This window comes from Melanerpes formicivorus, unplaced genomic scaffold (assembly GCF_026170545.1).
Source record: "Melanerpes formicivorus ecotype bairdi unplaced genomic scaffold, bMelFor1.0.p_v2 SCAF_3, whole genome shotgun sequence".
Taxonomy (NCBI): domain Eukaryota; kingdom Metazoa; phylum Chordata; class Aves; order Piciformes; family Picidae; genus Melanerpes; species Melanerpes formicivorus.
The window spans coordinates 25,813,325-25,829,238 of record NW_027142355.1 but is presented as its reverse complement, the minus strand read 5'-3'; the positions used below and the strand labels follow the sequence as shown (position 1 = coordinate 25,829,238).

Below are 15,914 nucleotides of genomic sequence, written 5' to 3'. Positions count from 1 at the left end.
ATCTAGCAATAAATGAAGAGTGCACCATGTAGGCAACCCGTTAGAGGCCTTTTTGAACCAAAACAATTCTATGATTCAATGACATCAGGAATTTAAGTTTGGAGGAATTTACACACTTACTTTCTGCATTTCTAAGACCTGAGAACTCACAAATGACCACAGTCTTCATCTACCAAGACATCAGTCAGGATATTCCTCCCTCTGGGGATCAGATTCCAATTATTTTTTATTGCCATTTTATTATTGCTTGGTTTGAGAAACATACCCTGTTGCCTAAGTGACTCATGATAGTGAGTAATCCAAAGAGAGCAAGGGGGGAATTATTGTTTAAAAGGTGCTCACACTAAATAAAAGACATGATGATAAAGGAAAACCCTGCAAGAAAAAAGCAGAGATGGAAGATTGACATGAACCGAGAAAAACATCATATTATTTAATTTCAGTGAAACTAAGAAGATGAACTCTTAGATTGCAAAGTAAAAAGAACAAAATTAAACTATCACAAGTGAGTGACTTGGAGAGATAAGGCCTACTATAGACTTGCTCTGGTTTAGAGTTCCTGCAGCCCTTGATGAGTTGTGAAGGCATTTCAGATCAGGTATTTCATTTGCAGCTCACAGGCCATATTGGTTTCATCAAAGAATGAACTTACCTTGCAGCTCATAAAGCATCCTCCTGACTTTTTAATAAGTAGAATGGATAGTCAGTGGTAAACAATTTGTGACAGGCTGCAACTAAACTTCTCCGAGCTTGGGTCAATAACAAATGACACTGTCCCACGAAATGCAAGCTGTGCCCTCTTATGCATTGGCAACTAGTCGTTACTTTTAACACTTGTTGATGTGCACAGCTTTACAGTAAGCCCATTGCTGTAGGATGTTCTCTCAGAAGTGGCAACGTGACCAAGAAGACAGAATGTGCCCATAACTCCACTTGTTCCAATTATTTGCACCCACAGAAATACATGGAAAGTGTTACTTACCTGAGGAGAGGATGAAAGATGATGGTAATGTTCCTGGCTCCAGGTTTGCAGACAAATTTGGATCCACCACCTTCAATTAAGTTATCATCTGGTCCTCCTGGAAAAATAACACAAAACACGTTGTAACAGATCTGAGCATCTCTTGAGTTTTAGATAGCAGGTGATAATTAAACATTTAGGTCTGTCTGTAAGTGCTTCAGTCTTGGTGAGACATCAGTAATTAATGTGAAGAGAATGCTCTTTCTATCCACTTTCTGGTCAGAGAAAGTACTCCTGATGCAGTAGGAACAGTACAGATAGAATTTACGTGTTACTTTGGGCTTCTCTTTCCTTAGTAATGGCATTGCAGAAAGAAGGGCAAGTGTAAATCTTCCATGGCACAGGACACAGGTTCTCAGCCACATTAGACGAATTTATCAATTGAGCTGAAGTCCGATGGACTGGAGGTACTAACAAGATACTCATCACACAGACAAGAGAGATGCTCAGATACTATTAAGTGACACGAGCCTCATGGTTCTTTAAAGCATCGACCCACTGACAGATGGGGACTTCCTGCCTAAAGTTTCCTTGACTTCAGCAGCTACTGGAACAGCCCCAATCTGAACATACAACACATAAGCATGCACATAAATCACCCTTTCTCAAAGAAGGCCCCATAAGGGCTTTCATCTTGTGTTAACACCCAAGGTCTAGTCCACGTGGATAAGATGTACCTTGAACCTTGGAAAAGGTTTTAACAGCAGAACTTTACTGAATTTTGCTGCTTCCATATTGGTGTCTGGAAGGCTCCTGCACCTCCGACTGATGCCACCATTCAGTCCCTCAGTGGGTAGCCTGCTTTTGACTGCAAATGCCATTTTAATGTATTTAGTACAGGAAACATTACTGGGTCTCTCAGAAGTCCATGCCCTACACTGATTCCTGTAATTCCCTGGCAGAAGTCTCATTTGCTACACTTTCAGTTGCATACAAACAGGCTTTCAGCTACAAGAAAAGTAAAACTTGTTGAGTTTGGCACAGTCATGGGTAGCAAAACACAAGCTCAGGGAGCATTACAGCAGCCTTCCAGTACCCAAAGGTGCCCTATGAGAAAGTTGGAGAGGGACTTTTTATGAAGGCTTGTAGTGATAGGACATCAGGTAATGGTTTTGAACTGGAAGAAGCTTGACTTCCGTCAGGTATTAGGAAGAAATTCTTCACTTTGGGGGTGGTGAGGCGCTGAAACAGGTTGCCCAGAGAAGTTGCAGATATCCCAAATGTTTGAGGCCAGGCTAGATGGGGCCTTAAGCAACCTGGTCTAGTGGAAGGTGTCCCTGTCCATGCCAAGGAGGTTGGAACTAGATTGTCTTTAAGGTTCCTTCCAAGCCAAACCAATCTATGATTCTATGATCCTTTATGCACCTCAGGCCCAGACTACAGGGTGTCTTCAAGTGGTATGAAGACATCCATCCACGACATCATTACATCCAAACCAAATCCAGCCCCTAAATCACTTTAAATCAGGAGACAGAAAGAGGAAAAATGGAGGAGTGCAAATCTCACTTTCCCAAACCCCTTGCATTTAATGATAAAAATGAAGCCTATTTGTTACCTTTCCAGAAGAAAACATTTTTAGAACATGCCAGATGCCCCACAGGCTGCTCAGGGAAGCGGGTGATTCACCATCCCTGGATGTATTTAAAAGCCATCTAGATATGGTGCTGAAGGACATGGTGGAGTAGCAGCCCTGGTAGAGTCAGGCAATGGTTGGACTTGATCATCTTAAAGGTCTTTTCCAACCATGGTGATTTTGTGAAATTAGCAGGAATTCAGCACAGCATCCTTCTATTTTGGCCAGGCTCCCTTGCCATAAAGCACAGCACACCATCATCTTGCTAGTAACATCTCATGAGTACCCCTATGATGTAAGTCTTTTTTGGCTAAGAACCTTAAATAACGCCCCCTCCCCCAAAAGAACTCAGAGTCTGTATATCCCAAATATTACCAAGTCCTTTTCATTCTGCATGTGGACTCTCCTTAGTGATTGAACAATAATAAATGCAGAACCCAATCACATTATTATGATAGCTTTGTAGGCAGGAAAATGACAAAGTCCTTGAAATCAAAACACCACCAGCAGATTATGGAATTCTTTGACCCTGCCTTCTGTCTGCCTCTAAACAAGAAAACTAATCTCTCCAAACCAGGAAGTCTAAGAGGAGGAACACAGCTGATGAGCAAGTGACTCTGGTCTTTTCAAAGTGAAATTTTTAACATAGAATGGTTTGAGTTGGAGGGAACCTTCAAAAGTCATCTAGAATCATAGAACTGTTGAGGTTGAAGAGACCTTCGATATCACCAAGCCCAACTGCTTGCTTAGAGCTCACAATCTCACTACTATTGCTAAACCACTACCGTTAAGCCACATCCCTAAGCACCACATCCACACACCCTTTAAATACCTCCAGGGATGGTGATTCAGGGATCCACCCCCCCTGCAAAAAGCAACAACACGCCCAACTAGACTAGGTTGCTGTGAGCCCCATCCATCCTGACCTGTAATGTTTCTAGGAAGGAGGGGGACGGGGAAGAGTGTGTTATGCTTTAAGTCATTATCTGCAACCAAAGTACAAAAAAATCTTTTCAGTGACTTGATAGCAACCTCACAGCAACATCCAAGGACTAAGCAGGTCACCAACATGAGTTCTTCCATACACTAAGTGGTCCTACCAGGTTTTGGACAAGAATTCAAACATACACACATATGTATACATATGTGTGTATACATACACACACACACACAGAGAATGACAGAAGTTGGAAGGGACCTCTGCAAATTATGTAGTCCAACTTCCCTTCCAATTCCTACCACTGGTATAGATTCCAAGATGCTGTTTTGGTGCCCTGGTAAAAGGGACAACATTAAATTCACTGAATCATAGAATCATTTCAGTAGGTTACTGAGTCCAACCATCAAACTGACACCATCATGGCCATTAAACTATGTCCTGAAGTGCCATGACTACAAGCTTCTTTAACACCTCCATGGACAGTGACTCCACCACTTTCCTGAGCAGCCTGCTCCAATGCCTGTCCATTCTTTCAGTAAAGAAATTTTCCATAATATCCAACCTCAACCTACCCTGGCACAACCTGAGGCCATCTCATCCTGCCCTATCACTTGTTACTTGGGAGGAGAGACTGATCCCCACCTGTCTCCAACCTCTTTTCAGGGAGTTGTAGACAGTGAGAAGGTTTCCCCTCCCAGCATCCTTTACTCCAGGCTAAACAAACCCAGGTCCCTCAGCTGCTCCTCACAAGACCTGTTCTCCACACCATTCACCAACTTCATTGCCCTTCTCTGGACATACTCCAGCACCTCAATCTCCTTCTTGGAGTGAAGGGCCCCAAACTGAACCCAGCATTCAAGGTTTGGCCTCAGCAGTGCTGAGTCCAGGAGGACAATCACTTCCCTGCTCCTGCTGACCACACTATTGCTGATCCAAGCCAGGATGCTGGTGGCCTTCTCAGCCACCTGAGCACACTGCTAACTCATTTTCAGCTGGCTGTCAACCAGCACCCCCAGCTCCCTCTCTGCCAGGCAGTTTCTGACCACTGTGGGATATCTATGCATTTGTCCTCTAGATATCTGCAGTTGCAGTATTTCCACAGGCTGACTCTGCTCCCCAAATGGACATGAAGCTTCTTGAAAAATCCTACACTATCACAAGGAGCTAGGAAGCACAAAGCAGTAGCTAAGGACGTGGTTTATAAAACACTACTGCCAGGAATTGGAACAGGTGGCTCTGAGAAAAACTTCAGGAATTGCATTTTGTGAAGTTAGCACACACAAAGTGACAGTTTAGTCGTGGGAAAAAAAAAAAGGAGGAAAAGAGAATTATTCATTTCCCCTACTAATACCAGGCTCTGCAATTTCCAGTGGGCTCTGTGTCTTAACTGACTTATTGAAGAACTCATCCAAGCGTGAACTTACTGAGGCACGAACTAGGAAATCCAGGCTCAAATTAAGAAAGGGGTGTTATTCTTGTTACATCAAGTCACCCTGCACTAATCAATATTATTGACTGAGATGAACTCCACAGCAAGGAATGAAACAATCTGTCTCATCTGTTTGGCCATACTATGTGAGATTTGAGAAGAGGAGAATATGGGGACTTGAGTGAAAAAAAAGATGGTTTTCTATCTTGTCCACTCTTAGCTTTAAATTAATAATAATGAAAGCTCTGCAGGTAGGTGTGAGCAAGGAGAAGTAGTAATTTTGTTTGTATTTAAATACTTAACTTTGAAAAATACACAGAGATGTAAATCTTATTCCGACGATGCCTTGTACATAATAACAACCCAGCCCCTACTGCACCTCTTCGCTGCACTTCTCCCAACGTACCTTGAAGGACCCTGAACTGACCCTGAGAGTTGGGTGAAAAGAAACCTCATGAAGTTAAGCAAGGATAAGTGTGGAGTCCTGCACCTGAAGAGGAATAATCCCTTGCACCTGCACTGATTAGGAGTTGACCCACTGGAAGGCAGGTCCATAGAGTCCTGGCGGACAGTAAGTTATTCATGGAACAGCAATGTGTCCTCTTGGCCAAGGTGGCCGGTCGCATCCTGAGGAGCATTAAGAAGAGTGTGGCTAATGGAGGAAGGTTCTCCTCCCCATCCACTCTGCCCTGGTGAGACCACATCTAGACCACTGTGTTCAGCTTTTTGAACACCTCCAGAGATGGGGAGTTCACCTGGGCAGCCTGTTCCAATGCTTGACCACTCTTTTCAGTATGGAAATTTTCCCTAATATCCAACCTAAAGCTCCCCTGATGCATTTTGAGGCCATTTCCACTAGTGCTATTACTTGTTACTTGGGAATAGAGACCAACTTCCATCTCACTACAACATCTTTTCAGGGGCTTCTAGAGAGTAAGAAGGTCTCTCCTCAGCCTCTTTTTCTGTAGACTAAACAACCCCAGGTCTCTCAGCTGCTCCTCACAAGACCTGTGCTCCAGACCCTTCACCAGTTTCATTGCCCTTCTCTGGACATGCTCCAGCACCTCAATGTCATTTTTGGAGAAGAGCCCACAGATGAAACCAATATTTAAGCTTTAGCCTCACCAATGCCAAGTACCGGAGGACAATCACTTCTGTACTTCTGGCCATACTATTGCTGATCCAAGCCAATATACCTGTGGCCTTCTTGGCCACCTGAGTGCACACTGACAACACCCCCAGATCCTTTTCCACTAGGAAGTTTCCCACCACTGTGCCACAAGCCTGGAGCGTTCATGATATTGTTGTGACCCAAGACCCAGAACTTAGCCTTGCTGAATCTCATCCATTTTGCCTTGGCCCATTGATACAGGCTGTGTGAATCCCTCTGGACAGGCCAGAAAAAAACCCTAAACTTTCACAGCTGTCACAGTACTACTGTTGTAGAAGTTCCTTCTTAAGAACACCAGCTTGCTCATTTAATCTGTCTAGTAATAAATTATGAGACAAAAAAATCCCAAACCTTTGAGGTGAAGGGAAATTTGTCATAGAGTTAATGATATCCTCACGCTGTGCTGGCAATGAAGTGTGCCCACCTGAATACCACTGCTAGTGGGAGTTGGAGATGGGTCCATTAGTAATGCAGCTGAATGTTCCTGAAAGTGAGCTGAAAATGTCATGCCTCAATATGAAAAAGCATCAGATTGCCGAGAGAGCTGGAATCTCTGCACACATTGGAAGTCTGAACAAACAATCAAGAGTGCTTCAAGTTTGCCATCCTGCCTGGTATTTTCATAATCTCAGTCTTTGGCACAGATAGCTCAGGGTTATTGCTAATGTCCTCTTAATTACAGACAGAGCAGGGCTCAGAATGACAACAGCAAAATAGGATCAAAGAATCCTTTTGGTTGGAAGAAACCTTTAATATCATTGAGCCCAACCATTAACCCAGCACTACCACATCACCACTAAACCATGACCCTCAGCACCACATCTACATGGCTTTTATATCCTTCTAGGCATGGTAGCTCTACCATTGCCCTGGGCAGCCTGTTCCATAGCTTGGGACAAAATTTGTCCTCATGTTCAATCTCAACGTGCAATTTGTGGCCATGTCCTCTTGTCATGTCACTTGTCCCTTGGGTAAAGAGACCCCCTCCTTGCTCAACCTCCTTTCAGGGAGTTGTAGTGAGCAAGGTGGTCTCAACCTCCTTTTCTCCAGGCTAAATGACTCCAGGTTCCTTAGCTGCTCCTCCCAAGACTTGCGCTCTAGACGCTTCACCAGATTTGCTGGCCTTCTCCCAACACACTCCAGCACCTCTATGCCCTTCTTGGAGTAAGAGGCCCAAAACTGAGCTCAGGATTCAAGGTGTAGCCTCAGCAGTGTTGAATCTAGGAGGACAATCATTTCTCTATTCCTGCTGCCTATACTATTGTTTATCCAAGCCAGGATGCTGGTGGCCTTATTGGTCACCTAGGCACACACTGGCTCATGCTCAGCCAGACGTCAACCAGCACCTCCAGGTCCTTTTCTACCAGGTAGCCTTCCAGCCACTCTACCCCAAGTCCAGAGTGTTCATAGTGTTGCTGTGACTCAAGTGCAGGACCTGGCACTTGGCACTCTTGAATCTCATTCTACTGGCCTCAGTCCATGCATCAAGCTTGTCTTGGTCCCTTTGTAGAACCTCCCTACCTTCAGGCAGTTCAACTCTCCTGTCCTGCCCACCTTGATGTTGTCTGCAAACTGAGTGAACGTGCCCTCAATCCCCTCATCCAGATCATTAAGAAGGATTGTAAAAATAACAGACACCAATACTGAGCCCTGAGAAACACCAAGAGTGACTGGTCCCCAAGTAGATTTAAATCCATGCATCAAGATGCTGTCTGGCCTTGGCCATTCAGACAGCTGTTTAACCAGGAAAGCGTACACCCATTCAAGCCATTATCAGCTACTAGATTACTTGTACTGGACATGATCTTCTCAGAAAAAAACAGGGTTTCTTCTCCCGTGAAATGACTCAAGTTCAAGCTGCCCACCACAATCTGAGGTATACTTCGACTTTGCTAATTTACCCTGTATGGAAAACACACTGAAGCAGATGAGAGGAATGGTAAGGATTAGGATTCTTCAGAGTGCATCTCAGCGTGCTTTGCAAATGAATTACACTTCTCACTATCCCTGTAACTATTTTGTGTACTGAAACAGCACTGAAGGCAAACCTTAACTTGGAACAATATGATCACAGATATCCTGGATTGTCATTTGAAGACAAAACCCTGGGACACACTGCAATGGTTTTCCTGATCCATAACTTTGCAATTAATCTAATTCTGATGATTTCCTATGACCAGGGACTGCCATTGCTAGAGAAAAAGCATGATCCTACTTTGTAGTGAACAAGATCACACTGGGTCTTATCCTGTGTTTCCCTCACTCATCAAGGTAACTCCTGTACCACTACATCAAAAAAAAACCACAACCAACAAACAAAACCCCAAAAGAACATAAACCAGCTCACCATAAAATGCAGGGATAGTAACTGTTGATATTTAGTTTTCCCAGATTTTGGGGGGTTGTTTAGTTTTTGTCATTTGGTTGTGTTTTAATTGAAGCAATTTTCTCCATAAATGCCTAAGATTTGTATTGAAGCTTTGATTCTTCTGTTTGAAGAAGCTCACACTACCTCCCGCTCTTGGTCTGTTCCTTGAAGGATGTGAAGATATAAGGAAAGAAGCAGCTCAGCATCTTGTAAGAAGCTCTTATACCTTTTAATATCAAAGTAACAGAGGGATTTCTTGATTTTTTTTAAAAACAGTGTAAAGAAAGCTGTCTCTCTCTCTCTAAGAAGAGTACTTTTAAAAGGTGAGATTTCTTACACTGTCACTTCAGAGCATCGTAAACCATTACCTAATTGTCTGGGAGCTATATCTGTCTTAACACATTTCATCCTCAGCCCAGATATTCTTTAAATCCTATCACAGAATTTAAAAAAAATTAATAATAAAAAAAATCAGAAAAATAAGTATTTGGCTAATAAGTAAATCCCTTTTCAAAACATCCAGGAAATATTTCTTTGGCCTCAAATGGAAATTGAGTCAGCAGGGTACTCTTATGGCCATGAAGGTTAATTAAGAAGAGTGACAGCAGCAGGTTGAGAAGGTTCACCTACTTTGCCCTAGTGAGGCCATATTTGGAGTACTGGGTCTAGTTCTGGGCTTCCCAGATTAAGAGAGTCAAGGAACTACTTTCCCATGAAGGTTCTGGAGATCTGGAATAGGCTGCCCAGCAAGGCTGTCAAGTCTCCTTCTCTGGAGAGATTCCAAATCTGCCTGAATGTGGTTCGGGGCAACCTGCTATGGGTGACCCAGCTTTAGCAGTGGGGTTGGACTAGATGATCTCCAGAGGTCCCTTCCTACAATGCTGAGGTTTTGTAAAATATCAAGCATCCAAAAAAACATGAGCACCACAGGCAAACCTCTACCTGCTTCTCCTAACCCATCTTAGCAGAGGACATCTTCATTAACCTCTGCATGACTGTAAACCTTTCAGCTAAAAAGGTTCCAGGCACATAGCGAACAATTCTTCTGCACCTGTCATCCAAACACCTTTCCTAGTGAACCACTTCATGCTGATCTACAAAAACAATGAAAGAATAAAGAAACAGGTTTTGAGGACACAACAATCAATCAATCACACAGCTTGCACTCTGAGTATCAAGGCAAACTTGTAAGAGAAAAGGAACCTGTTTAGATGCTACTAATTGTAATTACAACACAAAGCTCAATGGAGAAAATTGATTGATTTGTGTTATTATCAAACATTAACTATTGAGTTTTATAATGGAAGTCTCCTGCTTCTTCCTATTTCTGTGTATTAGGACTCCCTCCTGAACTCCCTTAAACAAAAGCCAACACATAAGCACTAAGTCCTGGTTTTACTGCACTGGTTCAACGTATTGACATGTACATTTCTTTTCATATGGGAACAGACAGAATTGATTTTCTCTAGCATTCTTTGCATGTCTTGAATCATCAAACTCAACTGCATTCAGGCCACTTTTCAAAGTTACCTGCACAAGTAGAGCCTACACAGTACAGATCAGGCTTGAATTAAGAGCTCAGCAACCAACTCTTCTGGCACTTGTTTTCCACCACCATCAGACCTCAGAGGGAAGGATCTGGTCCACTCTCCATACCGGTTTCCACCACACAGAGAATCCTGCACCTAAAATTAACTTTTGTGAGCACTTCAAGACCCTTAGACAGGCAGCCCTACAGGCAGTGTGACAGAACCTAGGTAGGTCTTTCCTGAAGCTGAATAGCCTATCGAGCTGAAAAAACCAGAAACTCCAGAGGTGTCCAGTCCCACATTCTCATAAGCCTGTGTTTGCAGGCCAGTTCTACAGAAAACAATCACGAAAAATCCAAATCCACAAACTCTTCCTTCTGAAAAAAACACCAGCTCTGAAGACGGCAGAGAGCTTTGCAATGTCACACTTCCCTGCTGAGGTAGACCAACTCTGGGTTAACAATTCTGTTTCTGAGCCACATTCTCTTTCCTTCTTGCTGGACTCCTACAAACCATGCACAAGAGCTGTTATGGGTCTGCCAAAGCAAATGAAACTCAGCACACCGATAATACAATAAAGCAATGAGAATGGTACAAAACGCTTCTTGAAAGCCCTTCACTGACCACTTTAGGACTCAGAATACAGAAGTAACCAGGCTGGAAAAGACCTCTGAGATGATCAAGTCCAACCCAACACCATCTAATCAACTAAACCATGGCACTAAGTGCCCCATCTTAAACACCTCCAGTAATAGTGACTCTACCACCTCCCTGGATAGCCCATTCCAATGCCCAATCACTCTTTCTGTGCAGAACTTCTTCCTAACAGCCAGCCTAAACCTCCCCTGGTGCAGCTTGAGACTGTGTCCTCTCATTCTCTCACAGGTTGCCTGGGAAAAGAGACCAAGCCCCACCTGGCTACAACCTCCCTTCAGGTAGTTGTAGACAGTAGTAAGATCTCCCCTGAGCCTCCTCTTCTCCAGGCTAAGCAGCTCCCTCAGCCCCTCCTCATAGGGCTTGTGCTCCAAATGCCTCACCAACTTGGTTGCCCTTCTCTGGACACATTCCAGCAACTCAACATCTTTCCTAAATTGAGAGGCCCAGAACTGGACACAGTACTCAAGATGTGGCCTAAGCAGTGCTGAGTACAGGGGCACAATGACTTCCCTGCTACTGCTGGCCACACTATTCCTCATACAGGCCAGGATGCCATTGGCCTTCTTGGCCACCTGGGCACACTGCTGGCTCATGTTCAGTCAGCTGTCAACCAGTACCCCCAGGTCCCTCTCTGCCTGGCTGCTCTCCAGCCACTCTGACCCCAGCCTGTAGCACTGCATGGGGTTGTTGTGGCCAATGTGTAGAACACATTGAATGTGTTAAATCTCATGCCGTTGGACTCTAATTTTTTTCCTACATGACCCAGCAACATTGTTAAACATTCCATGGGTTACCTCTCCTTCCTTCCAAAGATGATACACCCTTTTATTTTCCTTGATTCGTTGAGAAGCTCATTGCCCATCCAGGCCAGCCGCCTAGCCCAGCGGCTCATCTTCCAGCACATTGGCACAACCTGTTCCTGCACCTTCAAGACTTCTTCCCTGAAGTAGGTCCAGCTCTCCTGTACACCTTTGTTTTTAAGGGCTGTTTCCCAAGGTACCTTCTGAGTTAGTTCCTTGAGTAACCTGAAGTCCACCCTCTGGAAGTCCAGAGTGGAGGTTTTGTTGCTGCCCCTCTTAGCTTGACTGCATATTGAAAACTCAATTATCTCATGGCCACTGGACCCCAGACAGCCTCCAACCACCACATCTCCCCACCTGCCCTTCTCTGTTTGTAAAAAGAAGGTCAAGCGAAGCCTTATCCCTGGTAGGTTCACATGGCAGCTGGGCTAAGAAGCTATCCTCCTTACACTCTGAGAACCTCCTAGACCGCCTCTTCTCTGCTGTGTTAAGTTCCCAGCAGACATCAGCCAGGTTAAAGTCGCCCATAAGATCAGGGTCTGGTGATCTTGAGGCAGCTCCCACATGCCTATAAAATAATTCATCAACCTCTTCATCCTGGTTGGGCGGTCTATAACAGACTCCAACCAGGATGTCAGCCTTTTTGGCCTTCCCTCTAATTCTCACCCACAGGCATTCAGCTCAGTCAACTTCACCCACCACTTTAGGACTCAATGTACTAGACAAGATAGATCTCATTTTCCAGTGCATCCAGTGGATTCTTTTAAGCACAGTCTATTTAGTCTGTTTCTACATAGCAAAAATGTTCCCTCTGTCCTCTTCACCCGTAAACTGCAGTAGAGAGAGCACTACACAGCTGTAGTTTCTGATAGTGACCTCCCTACTGACACAGCACCTGAGGCTCCTGCTCCCTCTCTTGCAGTGGGAGGGAAGGATATGAGATTATAGAATCCTTTTGATTGGAAAAGAACTTTAAGATCATCAAGTCCAACTATTTGCACTGCCAGGTCACCACTAAACCATGTTTAACATACCTCCAGGGACTGGGATTCCACCACTCCTGTTAGCAGGCTGTTCCAGGCCTTTACAACCCTTTCAAGGAAGGAATCATTCTTCATGTCCAACCTAAACTTTCCTTGGCATAATGTGAGGCCATTTCCTCTCATCCTATTGCTTGTTCCTTGGGAAAGAGAGACTGCCCCCACCTGGCTGCAACCTTCTTCCAAGTAGTTGTAGGGAACCAGAAGGCCTCCCCTAAGCCTCCTTTTCTTTGGGACAAACAACCCCAGTTCCCTCAGTATCTCCTTCCACAAGACTTGTGCTCTAGACCCTTCACCAGCTTTGTGGCTCTTCTCTGGGCCTGCTCCAACACCTGAATGTCCTTCGTGGAGTGAGGGACCTAAAACTGAAGTCAGTATTTAAACACATACACTCAGTCTCTACCAGTGCCAAGGGCAGAGATGTACCAGATTGGAAAATAAATAAATCCATGAGTTATCAAGACAGACAAGAATCAGCTCCAGCCAATACTTGATTACTTCCTTGCTTGAGGGAAGAAGCAATTTAGCAAAGGTTTCTGACAGAGGCAAGATGGCATTTCTTGTTTACTTCTCTTAATCACCCACTTTTTTTTTAAATCATGGCAACTGTGAATTTATAGATCAGACCATCAGGAGTAAGGGACTGATGGGTAGAAACACACAGACACCCCACCTTCTACCAAAATCAACAGAGAAGAGAGAGATGATGATATTGACAATACAAGAGACCCCAAATCAATGGGAATTAAGTGGCTAACTACTTGTAAAATACTGGCTGTTAGTCCTTGGGGCAAGGGCTCTACAGCAGTAGGAAGCAGCTCTGAGATTATTAAGTGTCCCCAAGGGCAGAAGACTGTTCCCAGCTGTCCAGCCTGAACTCTGCAAAATACCAACACTGTCACAGCTAAGTGCAGGTAACCCTAAATCCACATGAAGTATATCCTTCAATCTGTTGAGTTAGTCTGGACGTGCTTTTCTTCTTTGACAGAGGTGTGAGGGGAAAATTAAGACAAAAAACGATGTGAAGTGAGGAAAAAGAAAGCCAAGGAGATGACCTTTGAGGTTATAAAGTACATCACATTTCATTTCTGTAATATTTCCTTAAGTAAAAAAAACTCTCAGCAGTTCTCCCAGAAGCAGCATTTGGGATGATGCTCCTTAACCCACTGCTGAGCAGCTTTCCAGCATAACATGCTTTCAGTAGAAAATACCAACGTGCAGAAATTCAGGCAGGGCTCCTCATTGGTTCTCAGTTTGCCTCATGGAGCTGTTGTGCCACAACCCAAGAGTCTAGAGCTTCCAAAATATGCACCAATCCTGTTTGCTGTGGAGGTGGGACTTGTGTCAGTCACCACAATGACCCAAAAATCCCAGCCAAAGTAAATTGAAGTCAAATTTGATGGCTGGACCATCACAAATCCCTTCCAGGTATAAGCCTGCAGAAGCTCAAGAAGTGGGCTCCTCACACTATCGCAGAATGATAGGGGTTGGAAGGGAACTCTGGAGATCATCAAGTCCAGCCTCCCAGCCAGAGCAGGCTGAACCTCATGAGCTACAATAAGGCCAAGTGCAAGGTCCTGCACCTGGGTCAGGGCAAACCCTGATATCAGTCCATGCTGGGGGATGAAGGGCTTGAGAAACAGCCCTGTGGAGAAGGACTTGAGGGTGCTGGTGGATGAAAACCTGGACAGGAGCTGGCCATGTGTGCTCACAGCCCAGCAGCCAACTGTGTCCAGGGCTGATCACAAGCAGCATGGGCAGCAGTTGGAGGGAGTAGATGCTCCATCCCTACAAATATTCCAGGTGAGGGCTCTGACCAACCTGATCTAGTTGAAGATGTCCTGCTTACTGAAATTATGTTGGACTAGATATTTGAAAGTGCCTTCTACTCAATGATTCTGGGACTGTAAAACTGAGAAAGAAGAAAGCTGAAGTTTGTAGACCACACACTTAGCTTCAAACCACGTTGAAGGAAAAATAATACCCAAAGGCAGGGTAGCAATACTGTCTCTCTGCTGTCTCTCTGCTCAAAGGGAGCACAAGCACAAGACCTACCTACCATGCCAGCAGCACAGCATTTTACTCTTATCCTGGTACAGAGTTCCTAGCCATGTGAACAGACGCTGCTCTAAAAGCCTTAAATCAATCCAGAAGCCAAGAGGCAGCTGATGCAGATCATGCAACCCAGAAGTCATATGAAGTCTTTACTAGCACTCAACTGCAGATTTGGATTCAAGTCGTGGGTCTAATGTGGCCCCTAGGACCTAGATCAGGTTTCTGTGTTTCATTTTCCCAAAGGGGAATTGAAATAGTGACTCCAACCTTCCCCTGGTAGAGTTATTTTGAGAAATGCTGTAGTTAAGAGAAGCTTGAGGCTTTAGCCGCTGCTCTTCAGTCCATGCTTAGGCTTCAGCTTCCCATTCAACACCAAATACAGCTCCAAAGACCAAACTGACTGCACCACCACTTCCATTCACTGACCAAAATCTCTGCCTGGAGCAGGTTCTCCTGCTCACTTTTGACCACCTGGCACTACCCTTCATTTCCTCCTTAGCAGGACTTCGGGTCCAAGAAGCTGATTTGGATGCAGCCACATAACTGGTGCACAGACATATTGTTCTGCTGATGTTCCCATGCCCAATCGTTTTACGCTTTCCTATACTGTCTTGTCTGAGATCCAACACCATATGCATTTAAATAAGTTGCTCTTTAATGTTTCAAAACCTGATTTATTAGTTGCTCACACTCCATCTGCCTTGAAAAACTGCAGTGTGCTTTCACTTTCACAGCCTGTACAAAAAGGTTGAGGTTCAATTTGACTCTACTTTATCATTTGATCAGCGTGTCAGCCACATATGTAAAGTCTCCTTTCAGCTACAGAAATTGTTTAAAATGCATCCTTTTCTTTCTTCTTTTTTTTTTCTTTTTTCCTTCCCTTCCAGGCCACACAACACAGCAGCAGGCACTTTGATTAATGTATTTGTCAGCTTGCATATTTACTATTTTGCTGCTTTCCCTAAAGCTACCATGTACAGATGTAAGCTCTACCAAAGCATGGCCACAGCATAAATCCTTCTCTGGAGCCAGAAAACATGCTAGAGCTAATGAACTGTGATTACTCACACACTGCCTTCCCTTCTCAACTCCTTTCTTCTCAAAGCTTTCTTCCTTTATCTTATCTCCTGTAGTGGCAAATGGATCCTACCTGACTTTTTTATATTCCTGACATGTTTTCTATTCAAATTCAATGTCAGAAGGGAAAAAAAAAATCAAAACAAAAAACACAACCAGTGAGCAAACAAAGCAAGCAACTGAAATAAGGCAAAGCTGTTTCCTGACAATCATTTGTTGGTTTACATTCTTATAAACTTTTTAAAACTTCCCAC

General features: G+C 44.2%; 1 protein-coding gene across 1 annotated transcript in view; it reads right to left on the bottom strand.

The window, feature by feature from the left end:
* EXOC4 (exocyst complex component 4) overlaps positions 1-15,914 on the bottom strand; it is a 517,764-nt gene that overhangs the window by 255,458 nt on the left and 246,392 nt on the right. Inside the window, exon 10 of the mRNA XM_068169085.1 lies at positions 983-1,079. Coding sequence (XP_068025186.1) covers positions 983-1,079 — 97 coding nt within the window. The remainder of the gene's footprint in view (positions 1-982; positions 1,080-15,914) is intronic.